We start from the raw sequence: 20,000 nt of genomic DNA, 5'->3' as shown, positions 1-20,000 counted from the left end.
GGTAGAGAGTGGTATGGAGTTCATGAATAGTAGCTATACGTCAACAGTCGTAGGGTGGTTTTGGGAAGGGTAAGGAAGGGAAAAGAAGAGGATGAGTGAATGGGTTAAGGTAGGATTAACAAGGGGGATTAGATCAAGTGAAGGATGTGTATGCATCAGAGCAACGCAAACAGGTTGGCAAAGCAGAAAGTGTGGGCTTCGGCAAGGATGTCTGACAGGTTAGGAAGTCGGTGAAGGGAGAGCAGAGGTACGGGTGGTAATGAAGCGTGGACAGGACAACAGAATGTGTGAAACTGAAACGAGCATTACATGGGGAACCTAAGGGTGGGTTAGAATGTGACACCAGATAGAAGTGTGTTGGGCGTGTGTGACCAATACGCGAGCGGGTGAGAGCCGTATCCCAGCGTATTCTGATGAAATGGAGCTGACCAGGAAGAGATTGACAATTTTACAGTATGTAATTTATTAGTGCGAAGACTTGACTAGAAAGATAGCTATCGGGTATAAAGGAAGGTCTTAAAGTGGGGGTAGTAATCTGTGGCTGGAACACGTGAGGATATCTACCTGTTCACTGTTGGAGATTTCAACATGGATGGGCACCCAGCATAACCTGATAGACTTGTGGTGTGTAGACAGTTTTTTAAAAAAAGGACCTTTATACTGTAAATGTAGGGGCAACATTTCACATTCACAAATAGCATGAGTCTAAACAATTTCTTAGACATTTAAAAGTCGCATGGGATGGTTCAAAAGATCAATATGAAGCTATGGATTGAAAAGTTTAAAAGAATACAGAAAAAGTATGTTCATAGAGAAAAGGTACATAAAATACTAAGATTTAAACTAGTTCATCTGGAGTGATGTTCAATTTGCTATCAGTATGGCATATATCCAAGGAACTTCCCAATCAAATCTTGATGGTTGAAAAGCTAGAGTACGCAACAATCTTTAAGCCAAGTCCCATCTTTTTATCATTTCAGCAAATAATACCATTAGATTATCATGGGATGACTTTCTTGCAAATTGTTTCAGATGTCTTTTTAATCCATAAGTAAAATAAAGGCAGGAGGTGCTGCTGTGCAATAAATGTCAGTTTTATTTAACTGATGGGAATAATCCATACATACTGCTTTGAATAGTTTGTGAATCATTCTGGAAAAATCTATATACAACTGTTCAAATATTTTGTGTATTACACTGCAATAGGTAGTGTTGACATCCCTTTTGAAGCTCTTTTATGTGGGAACAGAGTATTCAGTTATCATAACAAGAATATAATGTGACAGACTGCTCTTGAGAAGCTGGCTCTCTCAGATTTGGAGCAGAAAAGGTTACATTTTCTACCAACTTGAGCAATCCATCCTTGTACTATTCTTGCTGCAGTAGAATTGTACAAAAGGAAAAGAATCTGAAAAAAGAAAAAGACTATGCATGGAAAGTTTTTTTTTTTATACTAAATCCACTTGTTCTTCACACAAAAGGGGAGAATAAAACATCAAAGGACTTTTAGTTCTTGTTGTGTATTCACATATTTTTTTGTCGGAAATGTTATATAACAAAAAATAAAAAATATTTTTGAATCACCAGGAAGATTAACAATTGATCAATATAAAAACCTTACACATTACACATTAAACAAAGAAGTTAAATTTTTCCCTCAGTTCTTGGGCAATTTATATAATCCATTTGTGAGGAGCAGCTGGTGTTGACGTACTTTGCGGTCCAAGAAAGCCCTCAGTTCCTGTGGGCTGCACTCCACTGATCCTTGTACAAACATTTTGAGCATAGCATGGATACGTTCAAGGGGAAGGCAGTCCAGGTTTGTCAACATGCCCACAATGTATGACCAGAACACCTGTGAAAGAAAAGGAATGGTAGTTCCTATTGTAATATACTATATGCATGTTTTTTTTCTTAACCAAGGTGAAGATGCAATTTACAAGTGGGTGATGATTGGTGACAGGTTAATTGGTGGTAGCGTCTAATTGAAATATGAAAATTTTATCTGGACATAAAAGGGAAATATCTACTTATCTCCAAATTTTCTACATAGTATTCTTTACATCTGAAACATTTTTGCATCTAAATGATTACTCTGTATCTTTATTCTTAATCACTGTTACCCCTCTTAGGATGACAACAAGGTTATCCTTCTTGATCAAAATGTATTAAAATATTACCCAATTAACCTTTTAGTGGACTGTGCAGCATTTAATATGTCATGATTTATCTCAAAAGTAAAAGTTGTTTCTTTGAGTAGCATTTACATACAGGAATAAATAAAAGAAAGGAACACAGAAAAACTTCTTAATTCAAGTATTCATCAAAGTAATGCCTTACCTGTAGTTCTTCTTCTCTCTGGTCTTGAGCAGAGGCCATCACACTCTCTGCTTCATCTTCTTCTATCGCTGGTGGGGCTATGTCTGCCAGAGGAAGACCAGCTGCAGCAGTCTGTCCCTCCTCACCTGCCTCTTCTCCCTCCACTAACACGAACACATCTGATTCAATCTCTTGTAGTACTCCCTGTAAAATAATTTTGTTAAGAACTTTCCCTCTTTTAACACATAGTTAACTAAAGGTCCCATCCACATATTAGTCAACCACTTCAACAAATATGTATATATTCAAATATTATCTGCCACAGCTATGGTGCTCTACCCCCTCTCTGTCTCTCAGTTCTACAGAAACAATATTCAAAACTGTAAAAAAAAGAAAAAAAGAAGAAAATGAGGAAGGAAAACCATACTTAACCACTAGAAGTAAAATTATATTAAAGTTAGACAATTGTATTAATTTCCCCGTGATACTTGAATGCTTGAAATGATGACAAATTTCTGTCACATAGTACTAAGCCCAAAATTAATCTTAACACACACTCAAAGTGTAAACAGACCTGTGTTTGCCAGTAAGTTATTTTCCGCCTCAATACTGTTTTGGGGACCTGTGTCATGGTACTTAGGTCGTCTATGCTCCACCGATTCCTCTCTTGGAAATGGTATATAATTGTGGCCTGTGTTGGTGTTACTGTTAAATTCAAGGTGCGATTTTTAAGTTCAATTTCCAGCTGAACCTGAAAGAGAATAAGGAAGAGTTATGAGTCATCAGTGAGTTACATAAATTCCTGTCAATGTGTAGCATTATCCTATTTTCCCCTATTATGTAAACACATAAAAAATTCTTTAAATAATTTTCCTACACATAAAACATACTAAGACACTATATACCATCACTAAATATCACTAAATATCTAGAATGATGTAATTTATGAATGAGAAGCAACCACATGCCTGTCCTAAATGAGGCTTCCAGTTCAAGGTCCTGTTGCCCTTCAGATCCTGGAAAGCTTCTGTGTAATTTTCCAGCTCTTTTGTGACTTCATCTGGCACTTGCAGACGTTCTTCTTTGAATGAGGGCCAGAACTGCGCAGACAAAATCATGGCTGATACTGGGAATTTCTGTTTTTCCCTGTGTGGGTTTTCATCAGAGTTTATGGAAGTGTTGATTCTTTTGGAATCTGCCACGTCCTTCACCATCACCTCGCACTTGTGAAGAAGGGCAAGAGTTTCACCAAACCTGTTTACATAAAACATAATTACTATATACTGTTAGGTATACTTTTTATCTCATTATTAAAAAAATGGCCTCAAATCTGGCTGTGATCAATGACAAGACATTATACTTACATGTAAAACTGACATAATTTCCCTTACTATTTCTAAAAAATACATAACAGGAATAAGAGGAATCAAATTATGTCAAATGGACTACCCAGTACATTAAAAACAGGATCTTACCTTACTTTAAGATGCTCCAAATACCTAATCTCTCTCTCAGTATCATAACTGAACTGAGAAAGAATACGGTCTGCTAAGATTGTGCGATATTCAGTGATGAAGACATCTTTACTTCCATAGATATTGACCAACATGGATATGATGTCTGCAGTACGCTGGGATTTTGATTTCACTGTCATAAAAAAGTTATAAAAACATATTTTACTATACAACTCATTGTAACAACAGTGTTCATATCATTACAACCTAGCATCTGAAAATGTAATGATAAAAGGAAAACAATCTTTAAAGTGCTTGGGAAATAACAATTTTGATTTTGAAAAAATCAAACATAGCCAAAATCATAGGAGTGGTACTTGGAGGTCTTATAAATGATGGAAGAAACCACATAATCTGTGATACCACAAGGTTTACACATTCTTGTTTCACAATGCATACTGCAGTGGCTCCAAGGCAGAAAAGGCAAGTTAAAGAAGACTGTCAGTCAGAAAAAGTGACACTCATATCAAAGAAGTTAGTGCCATGAAAATTGAAACAGTCTTTGGACTCAAATGGTGTTGCCAATACTGCAATTTGCTTTTTAAAATCTTGAGTCTCTGACATTCAAGGAAGTTGGTGAATTTTTCCTTTCAATTTTTATTTCATCTATATCTATATCTATCTATCAATATATCTATCTATCTGTCTGACTTGTGTCTTCTGCTGCTGCAATGGTAATTCATAAAACTTAATAGTGAATTGGTTTGTTATCCTAAAATGCATTTCAAGAACCAATGGAAATCAAATTCATCTATAAAACAACATCTGTAAAGTAATAGAACTGGATTTTGTTTTATTTACCCTTGAACAACATGTAATCACATAGACTAATTATCTTTTCTTTGGGCACGACAGGCAATAGTCAGAAATTGTCTCCTCGTCAACATTAATCAGAGGTCTAAAAAATTTTTTTACTATAGCTTAGACGGATATAATAATCATGATAATAACAATTACACAATACTAACAGCAACAGAAATAAAAACTTAACTACATGTGGTCAGGCTGGCCTAGTAAATGTCTCTGAAGGCCTAGTAAACGACTGTAAGAGGTGTAATGTTCAGTTCATTTTGCTTGATAAACCAAAACCCAAGTAATCTGTTCTTTAGTACTTTCTAGGTGGGTACAAAAATCAGACTGGAAAATATCATTACATCATATTTCTCCGGTTTCTTTAACTTACATTCTTGAATATGATGCTAGCATGAAATCTAAAAAGTAGAGTTCAGGAGGTAACAGTTGGAGTGGCAATGTGTCAATGTCATTTCTTTTTATCAATAATTATTATTTGTTTCTTCAATGAATCTGTGCATGGAAATTCCCTGTATACAACTCATGTTCCGAATACTTCAGTAATTTGGTGCATCAGCTATACAGTCTTTGCCTCCTCACTTCAAAACTGTTCCAGTGTTATTGACTATCCTAGGAGATGTTGTGTGGCACTTGTGATGTCATAGAGCCTCTTTTTTTACAAGCACTTATCCAATATCTATCTTGGTTTAGTATGTAACATTAGAATTAACATGTCTTTTTTTCCTCAACTTGAGTACAATCTGAATTGTACAAGTGAGGTTTTATATCACAGAGACTTTAAAGCAATATATAAAAAGATCCTAATCAATATCTAATAAATGGCAATTTGACCATTGAATTAAACCAAACTTTTCATCAAATTATACCACTTACAGTTGTGAGCGTGTACAGGGTCTGGTGTCCAAGTTTCCCAGTTGTCCATGTTGTCATCATCACTATGAGAATCATCCAAGACTAATGGGGCAGCCACAAGCAGCTCCTCAGACAACTCTGAACAACTTTCATCTGTTAAACTGGTTACAATGTACCTTACAGTGTCCTCTCGTCCACGAAGGTATTGTCTAGGGGAAATAGAGGACAAGTCTATAATAAAATCCAAACTTTGTAACAGGACAATATTAACATATACATAAACTTAAGATCAGTATTACATACATCACCACCATCTTACCTGACAGGTTCTGAGACAAGCTCCAAGAGGACTCCCTTGGGATCTAGAACACGCAGGGCCTTGATGGCTGAGATGTAAGCATGCAGAACATCTGTTGTGTTCACTCCTGGATGTAGAAGACGTGTCTGAAAATAAAAGGGGATTTTAGAATCAATTTTAGCTAACATACAAAGTCTTCTGTTGTGTATAAAGCATTTCTATATTTAAATGAAGTATACAAGGTCTAGTGAAACCTCAATAAAAGATAACCGTAAAAAGTATCCACAATATTGTGCTTAAGAATTTGAAAAAATTCCAGTGTGAGGAAAGATTATCATAGTTCACTGCAATTTACACTATAAATCAGTTACAAAAAATCCATGATGAACAAATTATGAGGAAGTTTTCAGTGTGAGAAAGCTGAGTTTCACCTGAATTGCTGAGCGAAGGGATTCCACTAAACGATCCCTCAGGTGAGTGCGATCTAAACACTCACGGATGTCTTCAAGAGCAGGCTGAGATTCAGGGTACTCTGGAACACACAAGCAATACAATGTATTACATTTCTCCATTCATCTATGAAATTCCATATGAACAAAAATTTTTTCTTTTCCCTTATTAATTCTTAATCATACTTTTTTTTCTATGCTTAGTAAAATGGAGCTAATCTTCATTTTTCTCTTTACCCTTGCATTTGGAACCCAACCATTTTATAATCTTGAACCTTTATACATTATCAGTATTATAGAAAGCTCCATTAAATCCACTTACCAATAACAATATTGAATAGCTGGTCAATTCTGGTAGTGGTGTAGGTATGGTAGAGTGCCGTCATGTATGTCTGGTTGAGGTTATTAGACACCATAGTCTGGATAGAAGCATCTGCAGAGGAAAGCTGGCCGCGACTTCCGCAGTATACCAACTCAAGCCAACCAACCACTACATTTTCTACCCACTGTAATAAAATAAAAGTGAAGAAATCAGTAATATTATGATAGGTTGGAGAAAAATGTTGTAGTAAAAGATTTTGAAGACAAAATCACAAACTGAATTTTAAACCATGACCAGTTAGAAGCTAGATTGACTTTATGAACTATAAAAAATATGAGAGCAACAAAAACAGAAACAAAGATATTCATAATAATAATAAAAAAAGAAAAATCTATACTGTTAATAATGATGTTACTATTACTGCTTCTAGTACTAGTACTAGTACTACTACTACTACTACTACTACTACTACTACTACTACTAGTACTATTACTGCTACTGCTGCTGCTACTACTGCTACAGCTACTGCTACTGCTGCTACTACTACACCTACTACTAATATTAGTACTAATAAAAATAATAATTCCAAGCAGAATTAGAAGAAAAGAAAAAAAGAGGGGAATAAAATGTTAATAATGATGTTACTATTACTACTGCTAGTACTACTACTACTACTACTACAGCTACTAGTAGTAGTAGTAGAAGTAGTAATAATAATAATAATAATGATGATGATAATAATACTAACAATAGTAATCAAAAATAACAATTCTACTACTACTACTACAACTAACAGGAAGGTTTGAGGGAAAAAAAAAGGGGACTATAATTAGAATCTCACCTTTTCCAACTGGTTAATACAGGACTGATCATACGAGTCCCTACACGTTGTAGACACATGATCCGTGATGACCGAAAGAAGTAAGGAAGAGATGATGTCTCCGGCCAGTCTCTCTAGGAGGTCCAGTCCATACAATTGCCTATTATAAAGAAACAACCCCATCACAATATTTTACATTTTGATTATACTAGAATTCCTTTAACCCAATGCTGACAGGCATGATGTGTATGTATGTGCTATGCCCACTGTGAGAATTTGTTTGATTGTCTTTACACACAGATGGCTACACTTGTACAAGTCACCAATGAGCCAGTTACGAGTACTGCCTGTCTCGCCCGTTTACTCTTTTCTTTGATTTACGAAAATATTTTACGTTATCTTATTTTGCTGTTACTAATATTTATAACATTATAGTAATTATGTTTATAATAAAAATAACACCATCGATAATCATAGCACTAGTAAAAAATATGTTTTTCCTGGCAATTCAAAATCAAGTATGGTCACAAGTTCTACTAAGTGACTCCTTTGTGCATTATCAGAGCCATCTAAATGCACAGACATTTCACAAAAATATAGAAAATGAGCACAGCATTTCCCCCATTTTTTATTGATTTTCCCCGGTGGCATTGGGTTAAGGAGAGATAAAAAAAAAATCTAATTTATCAAGTAATATACTAGTAAATACAGATGGTAATAAATTCCTGCAAAACTTCATGACATTCAACAGTGTATGGATAATCTAGAACTAGGGAGCTTATTACACAACAAAGAAATGAAATCTAAACTGAAGAAAGTAAATTCTAAAGTAACGTGACACATCTTTAAAAAAGATCTATCTCCACATATAAGATAAAAAAGAAAAGAAAAAAGAAGAGAGAGAGAGAGAGAGAGAGAGAGAGAGAGAGAGAGAGAGAGAGAGAGAGAGAGAGAGAGAGAGAGAGAGAGAGAGAGAGAGAGAGAGAGAGAGAGAGAGAGAAGAGTGAGAAAGAGAGAGAAAGAGAAAGAGAGAGAGAAAGAGAGAGAGAAAGAGAGAGAGAAAGAGAGAGAGAAAGAGAGAGAGAAAGAGAAAGAGAAAGAGAAAGAGAAAGAGAAAGAGAAAGAGAAAGAGAGAGAGAGAGAGAGAGAGAGAGAGAGAGAGAGAGAGAGAGAGAGAGAGAGAGAGAGAGAACCATGAACATTCAGGCATCACTATACTGACTTGTTGACCTGACAAAATGTGTTGGTAATGGCTTGGCAGTGGCATGCATCTGTGGCACCTCCGCAGCCCCCACATGGCACTGGTTCATCCGTCACCTCCTCAGATTCTTCCACTAAAATGTTTATAAAAGTACCAACTATGATGTTTGTGCATTTTGCTTCTTCATAATTTTTACTAGATACTAATTCTATACATGTAAATAGAGTATATGTATTCCTTTATCAATATATTCAAATATCAATATCTTATAAGGCATTATCAAAAAAGCAAAAAAAGAAAAACAGATTAACTATGTCGTATAAAACTTCAATGAGCTAAAATAACAGATTTCGCAAAAATTAAAAAGTTCAATTTTAATAAAATGCAACCAGAATATGAAACAAAGAAGACAAAGGAAAAGATAACACATCAACAAGGAAAAACACAGTCTTAACAAGAGACAAAATGACCAACCCTGGTTTCCAACTTCAGCTTGATAGAAGACCTTAAATGCAGCAGAATAGAACTTATGCAGCAGGTGCGTGAAGGAGGAAGGCATCTGGCTGTGCAATGTTGCTCGCAGGTGCAACTTGAAGTGCTCCATCAGCCCCCCGGGAATGCAATCCTCAAACTTGGCTCCAGACTGCTCACACAGCATTTCACACCTTCAAACATGATCAGAGATAATACTTTGTAGTTGATGAATGCCTGACCTAACTTTTCTATCAATCTTTTATTGCTGAAGAGGTATGAGAGAAAGTATGTTTTCCTAAGAGAGAGTAAAGGACAGTCCTAAAATATATTGTTTCAATTAATGCAAATTAAAAATTACAGATTAAAATGGCACTATCTATTTTTTTTTGGCATATAATTTTCTTATATATTAAATACTGTTTTCACACCCTGGTTTATAGCCTAAATATTTTAAGTAACAAGCTCTTACAACAAACTACTAATACTCATAATGCTAACCAGATACAAGTATCTATTAGGAATACTTTACAGTTGGCATCATTTCACTAATAAAGATAATATGATTATATAATATACTCAATATAATATGTTCAATGGTAACTCACAGCCTTTACCTGTTAATCTGTGGCACGAAAGACCCAGCACTATCATACAGCTCGCTAACTGCCGTTGCCACTCTCGACATGACTTCAACACTTCCCTCTCCAGCGTCATCCTCTTTACCGTTCTTCTCGGCTTCAAATGTTACAAAATGCTGCCAAAATTTTGGAACAATACTTTGCCTGAAAAGAAATATTCATGTGTCTCATGTTAATGGTCCTTATAAATTTGCAAATATTTCAAGTCATAAAACTAATCATATACAAATCATAAATGGTATATTCTTTAATTTCTATTAATAGATATTGGCAGCTTGTGAGCACATGCATGTGTACCCACCAGCACACACATGCACGCACATACACATACGCCCTCTTGGTTATACTGTGCTCTAAACTCTTTCATTTTGTAATTCTTATTTTCATAAATTCATAATTTACACTAATCCCGATTTCAGAGTATTTGTATGTAAAGCAATATCAACATAACTCAAAAGAGTGTATGCATGTAAAACCAAGCCAAAATTCACTCACCTTAAAGCAAGCCATATGGCATCCAATGCAAGGTCCAAAACCAGCTGTCCTGCCCCCAGCTGCTGTACTAATCTCACAACAAGTTGCAAGTCTTCTCCACTGTCATTTGTCTTTGAAAGGAGAAAGAAAGAAAAAAATACAATACTGCAATTTGCATTTTAGGAGTTTATCTTAAAAGTTGAAATTATACCAGGAACTAACATTTCTTTTGCCATGGTAATGTGCACAGACTTTATGTATAGGCCATAAGTACACAGAAATATGCTTGCTCATAAATAAATACTAACATAGAGAGAAAGAGAGATTACAGTCTGCAAAGAGCAGTGTATCTCTCTCTGCCTCTGTCTCCCTTCAGTCAATAAAAAAACAGGAGCACAGGTAGTTGAAATTATGCCTGCCTGAGTTTACCCTGGTACTCTTTGCCTGGTGTTATACATCATCTATGTTTATCATTGCAAGATACAGCTTATACTTGCTACTTATTTGATAATAAATAGCAATTATAAGGACATATACATTAATTCAAAATGACAAAATTAAATTAGCATCATTGACACTGTTGGTGACTTTTAGTTTGAAGCACTTTGATTAGCTGACTGAAATGAAACATGATTGGTTATTAGTTGAGTAAATACTTGGAGACTGACATTGAAAGCAGGATTTTGTGGTTGGGCTGTGGTTTATCCAAATCCACTTGAAACTTGTTTGATCTGTAATGGCTGGGCTACAATTTGAAGTCAGCACTTGGACAGAAACCAAATCCCTGGCATATGTGTTTTGGTAAAGCAGGGCTTCTCCTTGTTCTTTATTTGATAGTAAATGGTAAAACACTATACTGTGTTGATACTACTTCAGAAAAACATACAATGCACAAATTCAATTCATTAAAAATGAGATGACAATTTTAAAATCCTTCTGGATTCCACATTCAATCCAGGAGAATTTCCAAACTTTTCAGTTTCAGTGTGAAAATCACAACAAGATTAAGTATCTTTTCCAGGGAAACTGGGTATTTGGTCAAAATAGAGTACTGAATGCAAAAAAAAAAAAATGACAGGCAATTTCCTATGTTTTCTTTATTGGCAGGGTATAATTTTCAGAAAGAGGAAATTCATTACTTATGCAAAATATACTTTGATGACACATTCCACTGGTTTATGATAAAATAATGCACACGGAGGATGTTTGTTGACCTTATTGTTGTAATGTAGTGATCACAGTTACCTCAATGCCTTGCATGGAGGTAACTGTGACCTCAATGCCTTTGCATGGAGGTAACTGTGATCACTATGCATACAATACACCATATGGGAAGGATGAGAGAAACTGAAAGTTTGTACAGAATACTTACACAGAGTTCATTCTATTCATATCAAACTATGTGAAAAACTTTGGGTCTTGCCAGCAAAAGTCATAGCATACACCAAAAAATGACTAAAAGTGAAGTAAAATCAATGATAAAAGTTTACAACAAGACCACACCCATTATAGAGTAAGGCTTGCATTAGAGTCTGAAGTAATAACCTTTTAAGTAACAGCTCAAGTAAATATCACATTTATAATTGTGTTACTTTGAAGTAACTTGCATGACTATTGAGGATTACTGGAGTGAAGCAAGTCACTCCCCCATGTTCATGGTATGTGACATGACAAAAAAAAACAAATCAAATCTCAGTCAATAGCAACCTGGAGATGAAAATATTTATAGAATATTTATGGAAATAACAATACTATGTTTCCAATTGAAATAATTCTCTGTAGTTTAGAAAACCACCATTGTGAAGTCTGATTTTAGGTTAGGTTTCCATCAGTGCCAATCAACAATATTTATGGATTTGGAAATTAAACAGGGGAATGGGCAAAGTTGTTTTCACTCAGTGTGAACTGTGGGTATAGTGGTAATAATAATAACAATAACAATAATAATAATAATAATAATAATAATAATAATAATAATAATATAATAGTAATAATGATAATGGTAATAATAATAATAATAATAATAATAATAATAATAATAATAACAATAATAATAATAATTATCATTATCATTATTAAAAGGTGAGAAGACCTGGCAGTGGCACGATTAGTGAGGGTGGCTACACCTACTACTGGTCGGGCCGCAGCGATGGCCACCATCTCCAGGGAGTAGCCATAGCCATCTCCAGCAGACTTCAACCCTTGGTAGTTGAGGTCACTCCAGTCGATGAGCGTATCATGGTATTGAGACTGAAGCTTTCATTTGGCTTCATGTCTCTTGTTGCTGTATACGCTCCTACGGATGTATATAAACTTGAGGTGAAAGAGATGTTTTACGCCAAACTTGCATCTGTGGCAGACAGATGTCCTCGGCGAGATATTCGTATTGTGCTGGGCGACTTCAATGCGGTATCCGGCTGTGATCGAGCTGGCTACGAGATGTCTGTCGGTCCTCATGGCTCAGGAGCTGATGCTGGCAGTGAGAATAGCCTCCTTTTCCGTGACTTTGCTAGGTCCCAGAAATTGAGGATTTCTGGCTCCTGGTATCAGCGTTCTGTCCCGCATCGCTGGACTTGGTACAGCGATACAGGAAGAGTGGCCAAGGAGATCGACCACATCCTCGTTAGCACTCGATGGAGGATCCTCCAGAACTGCAGGGTATATCGAAGCGCTGAGTTCTGTGGAACTGACCATAGAATAGTGGTGGCTACTCTCCGGGTCCACTTTAGAACCCCCCGCCGCCCAAATGAACACCCTAGGGTGTTTAATTTGGACAGATTGAGGGAGGACGAGTGTACCCGGGGGTTTGCCGAGGCTATCTCTGGTCGTCTCACAGCACTCGAGGGCCAGACAGACCCTGTTCTTATGTGGGATACCTTCAAGCGTGAAACGCTTGATGCAGCTCAGGAATCCATTGGTGAACGCCCAAGAACAAGACAGAATTCCATCTCGCAGGAGACGCTGGAAGCCACAGATGCTTGTCGTGCGGCTCGACTGTCAGGGGATCGCACTTTGCATCGCTCTCTGGTGCGCAGGACTAGGTCACTGTTGAGAAGGGATAAGGAACAGTTTATCAGTAGTCTTGCAGAGGAGGTCGAAAGCCATTTCCTTGTAAATGACCTTCGTCCTGCCTACCAAGCTCTGAGAAAGCTGAACTCCAAGCCCCCCTCACAGACGGCTGCAGTCCGCTCAGCAAGTGGCCAGATAATCTCAGATCCTGATGGGGTGCGTGTGCGTTGGGCTGAGTATTTTGAGCAGTTGTATAAGGTTGATCCACCAACAGTTAACATGGATGCGGGTAATGTCGAGACTCCTCTGCCAGATCCACCCATCAGCGAGGATCCACCCTCCCTGACCGAAATCAGGGGGGCGATCTCCAAGCTGAAGAGTGGTAAAGCAGCAGGTGTCTGTGACATCCCAGCCGAATTGTTAAAGGCTGGTGGAGAACCTATGGCAAGGGGCTTGCATGCAGTCCTGTCTGCCATCTGGCAGACTGGTACCATTCCCCCTGACCTGCTGAGGGGTGTGGTCATCCCTCTCTGGAAGGGGAAAGGGGATCGGTGGGACTGCAGCAATCACCGAGGCATTACACTACTCAGTGTACCAGGCAAGGTACTCGCACACATCTTACTGAGACGTATCAGGGACCACCTGTTGAGGCACCAAAGACCGGAGCAATCTGGTTTCACTCCTGGTAAGTCCACAATAGACCGCATCCTGGCGCTTCGAATCATTATAGAACGCCGTCGTGAGTTCGGACGTGGGCTGCTCGCAGCCTACATCGATCTCAAGAAGGCGTTTGACACGGTGCATCGCGAATCTCTCTGGGAGATCCTGAGACTAAGAGGAATTCCAATAAGGATTATTGGACTAATAGCAAACCTGTATACAGGCACTGAAAGTGCTGTAAAGTGTGGTGGGGGCCTGTCGAGCTTCTTCCCTGTTAGTTCAGGGGTGAGGCAAGGCTGTGTTCTTGCACCAACACTTTTCAACACTTGCATGGATTGGATACTGGGTAGAGCTACTGTCCAAAGTCACTGTGGAGCAACTCTGGGCAATATCAAGGTTACAGACCTTGACTTTGCCGATGATGTTGCCGTACTCTCTGAATCTCTGGAAACCCTTGTAGCGGCTCTTGATGCATTTAGCAATGAAGCGAAGCCCCTGGGGCTAGAGGTCTCCTGGACCAAGACCAAGATCCAGGATTTTGGGGGCCTGCTAGGAGACCCTGTACAGTCGATACGTGCTTGCGGGGAAAACATCGAAGTCACAAAGAGCTTTATATACCTCGGTAGTGCATTTCACGACTCTGGGCTGTCAGACCAAGAAGTCAGTAGACGGATTGGCCTGGCAGCAGGGGTCATGAAATCTCTCGACAAGAGTATTTGGAGATGTCGGTACCTGTGCAGAAGGACCAAGTTACGTGTTTTCAAGGCCCTGATACTGCCAGTTTTACTCTATGGTAGTGAAACTTGGACACTATCTTGTGCTCTGGAATCTCGTCTTGATGCCTTTTGTAACAGATCCTTGCGCCGGATCATGGGGTACAGTTGGCGGGACCATGTGTCCAACCAACGGCTGCACCGTGAGACCGGTACAGGACCTGTTACTTGCACAATCCGTGATCGCCAACTCAGGCTATATGGCCACTTGGCTCGACTCCCACAGGATGATCCTGCCCATCAGGTTGTCTCTGTCCGAGACAACCCTGGGTGGAGGAGGCCTGTGGGACGACCGAGAAGGTCGTGGCTTGGGCAAATCGATCAAACCTGTCGTGAGGAACTAGAGATGGGCCGGGCCCCTGCCTGGCGGCTCGCCATGAGGGATCCTCGTAGGTGGAAGCGGAGGGTGGATGCGGCTATGCGCCCCTGCCGGCGTTAGCTCCATAATGATGAATGATGATGATGATTATTAAAAAAAGAGAGAGAGAAAAACACACACACACACACACACATATGGTCGTATTAAAGAGAAATTGGGAAATCAGGAATAAAGTACCTGGCAATGCCGACCATTGTCAACACAAAATCATGAGAAAGCTTCACTTCACATTTACCTATCACATCAGGGTGGCACATTAGATGTTTCTACCTTTGCATATAAGGATTTTATTAGAATATATTTTGGCCGGTTATTTGTTTCACGCCTTGCTAAATAGGATATAGGCCTTTATGTAAATTACTTTATTTGTCGATAAATTTGTCAGACTCTAAATACCACATTCATGCAACTTATTTCAACCATTTTACTTGCAAGTAAATGATTTCTGATTCTAAATGTGGGCCTAATTCCTAAACTTAAAAAAAAAAAAAAAAAAAATGAACACATGAATCCCATCTTAAATGCACAAACTGCAACAAGATAATCATAAGAACCAAATCCTTCCTAACCCCTGTACCCCTACCAACCTCAATATTTCTTTCCCTAGACCTCTGCCCCTGGACCCCCATCCGATTGCCGTTTTGCCCCAGACAGTGCAGCCTCTATGTATCCTTCAATCAAATATGTATACTTCAACCAAATGAATGATCAGCAATCACTTTGCCCTGGTATAGTCATCTGAATGATAGTTTTACGGGCAGTTAGATCCCAAAATTTTCGCTAAATTGTGCAACATATTTATGTGGTTAAGGATAAGTCCGATATGCGAAGCTGAGCTTCGCCCGGGCTATGCCAATGAGGGGAGCCCGGCCTGTGTCGACTAATGTCGACTCGCTAACGTGTGTCAGCTGGTGCTGACTCGGCTTTTGTCCTTACCCGCCGTGGTGCCTAGCCACAGCAGTAATCTCCAGGCGACAGTTGCAACTTCTCGCGCCTGGGCTGGGCGCGAACCGCCGACCCCTCGGATGAGAGGCCGACACGTTACCACTGTACTAGCCCGGAGGCTATTTATGTGGTTTGACAGAGCTAAAGGTAAAAGTGGTAGAAACTAACAGGACATGTGTAACTAATTGGTCCAACAAACTTCTGTGCGTTGGCAGTACAAATAGTCCATCGGCACCCCATTTGTAAGTCTCGCCGATGATGAGGGCCTTTCAGTGAGATTTACAAGTCTCGCAATTTTGAATTTACTGAGGAATAGTGAAAGATCAGCGGGTATAGGTAAAGTTCTGACTAGCCGTCTTTAAACCGGAAAAAAATATATGCATGTGATAGAGCAAATAAATCTAAGAAACTTATCTTCTATGAACTTCCGTCGCAAATCAGAAATAACGAAGTTATTGGACACGCAAGTGTCACAGAGCCCCGAATGAAAAACTATCTCAATATTTTAAAAATCGCCATCCGATATCCTTTCCTACTTTATGTAAACAAAACAATGATACCGTTTTATTTTGGTTCATTTATTGTAATACTTTCATTTCGTAACTAGAAAAATTCCGCATAAACTTACATGAAGGTGATTTTCTTTCTACATTAAAATGTCTGACAATACACGAGTAATACCATCATAAAATCGAGTATTTACAGTAATTATGACATTTCTTACTCTGCGCAAATCGATGTGTCTGGTCCATATTACGGGCAAGAGGGAACTGAAGAATTGCGCGCGATTTTCAAAATCAACAACGTTACCGCATGAACAGCGCACGAAACCTTTTGAAACTTTTATTATATACCACATGCGCGTGACATTTGTCACGAGAGCCAATAGCATTACAGGAAATGCTATAAACCAATCACATGCCATCATTTGCGCCACACGTATGTATAGTGGGCAAGGAGAGCAAATATACCAATCTCTGCTCAAAATGGATCTCAGGTGTGTAGGTTGTGACCCACATTATTATAGAGTTATATCTGATTATTTTGAAAAAAATGATAACGCTATAGAGTTCCTGAGGGCACACGGTGTTTTGCCAAGAGCGGTAAGTTGCCCGCATTGCGATTTACCTTGCAAATATCGTGAAGATCGACATATGTGGTATTGTGGCAGATGGAAAAAAATAGCAAAGACAAAACGGCGTAAAAGTTGCGTTTTCTCGACCAGCGATTACAATGGCACGTTTCTGCAGGGGACACATCTCGAACCTTTTAAAGTAATTTTATTTGTGAATCATTGGCTACAAAAACATTGGGATCACGCACAAATTATTAAATGTATTGGCATTTCTAAGCCAACTAGCGTAGATTGGAGGAGTTTTTGTTCTGAAGTAACCGAATATTGGTTACAAAATCAAAATTCAATAGGAGGTGCTGGTGTAATAGTTGAGATCGACGAGACGCTGCTCGTGCGCCGTAAGTATAATAGGGGCAGACAGTTGAGCCAGGTGTGGGTCTTTGGGGGTATTGAGCGTGTAAGTAAAAAGAAATTCGTTGTGCCATTAGTTGGCACTGACCGCAGTGCAGACACGCTCATACCCCTTATTAAGAAATATATCAAACCAGACAGTGTGATATACAGTGATGGATGGGCTGCTTACCGGAACCTACAACATCATGGTTACAAACATCTGAGTATTAATCATTCTGAGAATTTTGTAGACCCAGACGACCCACAAATACACACACAAAACGTAGAAAGGTTATGGAGGGACCTAAAGGAATGGGTCAAGCGGCCAGGTATTAGGGCCGCTTACATCAACCAATACCTGGCCCGCTATTTATTTATAAAATCAAATCAAACATCTCTGATCCATTCCTTCTTTCTACAAGCGGCAGAGCTGTATCCGCCGCAAGGCGGAAAAGAGAGAAAGATCGACTCGCCTGCCCCAGTCCCTCTAGACCTTTCATCTTCAGAGAGCGAGTGAAATCCGGTAAGAGTTCACACTTACCTGATTGCTTGTATGCATATAGTCCAAACAAAAACGTAATACAAAACAAATACCATTTTTTCGCGCACCTAAAGACAAATTTCTTCTGAAATAGCGATAATAAATTAATAATGTGTGAAACAGATAAACAAGGACACCATGTATAACGACCAATTATTGACAACTTAGCGATTATGCGGTGTTACAGACTGAGAAATTCTAGCCAATGAAAACTTCAGGCAATGACGTCAGAGTTTTCTGACCAATCAAAAACAGTTTTTCGGAAAGCCCTGCCCTCGCCCATTGAAAACGTTCAGTGTGTATCTGTCCGGTGGCCAAGGAAGTGTAGGTGTGAAAAAAAAAAAAAATATAGAAGCCGGCAGAAATGTTTACAAATTGCGAAATACACGTATAACTGGAAATACACGTATAACTGGAAATATTGCTACGCCGAGGACGTGTTATTGTAAAGCTTAATAACGGAGACGGGACGATATAAGGTTAGTAAAATTTAAGTAACGTTTAACGAGAACCGGCGAAATCTACATAGTTATTGCACGAAGTACATTTCAAGTAATAAGCCAATTAATGTAATAAAAATGCATACTTTTAATAGGATAATAATACATGCATTATTAATACAAATTATTTACGATTTGGCTATTGCAACCGACCGCAGTGGGTGTCGTGGCCGCGCGCGACGAAATCAGGCTAAAGCTTTCATAATTCCGCGGGACGAGCAATAAGGCTTGGCTGCGAGGCCTGAAGCCTCGCCACGGCCTCCGAAGTATTTTCGGCTCAGGCAAAGGTCAATAAGTTCCATCTTACATTTTAAGACCAGTATAAGTATTGAACGGTTACCATATTTGACGACAATCATCACTAAAGTTTGCAAGGTGTGTTACAAAAATGTGTAAGTTTTTTGTTTGAGAATAAAATTCACGGAGACTGCGTGTGCCGTTGCGGCACGGTCTCCGTGCGCGACACGTAACTGTCAGTAGCGCTTTTTTTTGTTTCTTTGCTTTGCGCGACACGTAACTGTCAGTAGCGCTTTTTTTTGTTTCTTTGCTTTGTATTTATTATCGCAGTCAATCAAAATACCGTTGTTATTTGAGGAACTATTAATGAAGCTTGTGTATGAATTTGAAACGGTCATCTGGAAACTTTCGAAACGCATTTTCATATTGAAAAGTTGATTGTGCCCAAACATGGTTTGATTCATTTGTATTGTCCGTCAATCAGGCAAAAAATAATCCTGGATTTAACCGCCGAATTGTATACCGTAATTGCATAGGTGAAACATGGCCACTGTCCCCGTAGAGTTTCAACAAACCCGATTTTAAGTTAATTTAGTGTTTTTCTTGTTTTTCTGTGTGTAAATCATGCTAATTACCCCCCCTTAATACAGTGCGAAGCCGAATCTTACACATTTGATCAACTTTGCCGTCGGGGAATACAAGTTCCGCTACTCATCAACGAGTCAAATGCGACGGAAAGCAACAGCATAACAGCGTTAAACTACGAGGGGAGATTACACTCCAAAAAAAGTGGTTTCGAAAGTCGGAGGCTGGATGAAACTTAACATTTACCGATCAGCGGACCTACAGCTAAAACACTCGGCCATTTCGCTATCCTTCTGTTAATTTAAACCCAAAATAAATACATTGTCTTGATAATAAACAACTAAAATTCACTCGGCTATACTTACACGTGAGAAATCCCCGTCAATGCAGAAATTTTTCTTAATTATTTCCCACTGTTGTCTTGAGTCAGCTGTTCGAACCGCTGCCATTGTTGTTGTTACGTGAGGGAGTGTGAGTGTAAAAGATATGGAGAGTATAAAGTATATAAAGAAAATAAAGAAAAAGAAAAAAAAGAAAAAAATATTGATTATAAAATTATTAACCATTTTATTATATATAAGATAATTTGTTGTAAAGTATAGCAATACTTTTAAAAGCTTAAACGTGGTTATTGATAACAAAGCTGAAAATTGCAAAGGATATAAGTCAACGTAATAAGACTAGACGTATTAAGAATACAACATTAACATTGAGAATACTGAACGAAAA

General features: G+C 38.5%; 2 protein-coding genes across 2 annotated transcripts in view; one reads left to right on the top strand and one right to left on the bottom strand.

Annotated features, from left to right (window-relative positions):
• Positions 1-20,000, top strand: part of LOC125034198 (fibrocystin-L-like) — a gene marked incomplete in the record, with an annotated part of 1,068,345 nt that overhangs the window by 799,533 nt on the left and 248,812 nt on the right.
• On the bottom strand, positions 1,502-19,727 carry LOC125035308 (anaphase-promoting complex subunit 2-like). Its single transcript, XM_047627613.1, has 15 exons — positions 19,637-19,727; positions 10,196-10,305; positions 9,677-9,844; positions 9,063-9,253; positions 8,610-8,721; positions 7,409-7,547; positions 6,568-6,751; positions 6,228-6,328; positions 5,818-5,942; positions 5,520-5,707; positions 3,795-3,966; positions 3,288-3,573; positions 2,894-3,070; positions 2,341-2,523; positions 1,502-1,855 (listed from the first exon to the last, which is right to left on the bottom strand). Exons 1-15 carry the CDS (start codon positions 19,718-19,720, stop codon positions 1,658-1,660), a joined length of 2,418 nt encoding a protein of 805 aa, XP_047483569.1. The 5' UTR covers positions 19,721-19,727; the 3' UTR covers positions 1,502-1,657.

This window comes from Penaeus chinensis, chromosome 2 (genome assembly GCF_019202785.1).
Source record: "Penaeus chinensis breed Huanghai No. 1 chromosome 2, ASM1920278v2, whole genome shotgun sequence".
Lineage (NCBI taxonomy): Eukaryota > Metazoa > Arthropoda > Malacostraca > Decapoda > Penaeidae > Penaeus > Penaeus chinensis.
This window is presented reverse-complemented; position numbering and strand designations above follow the sequence as displayed.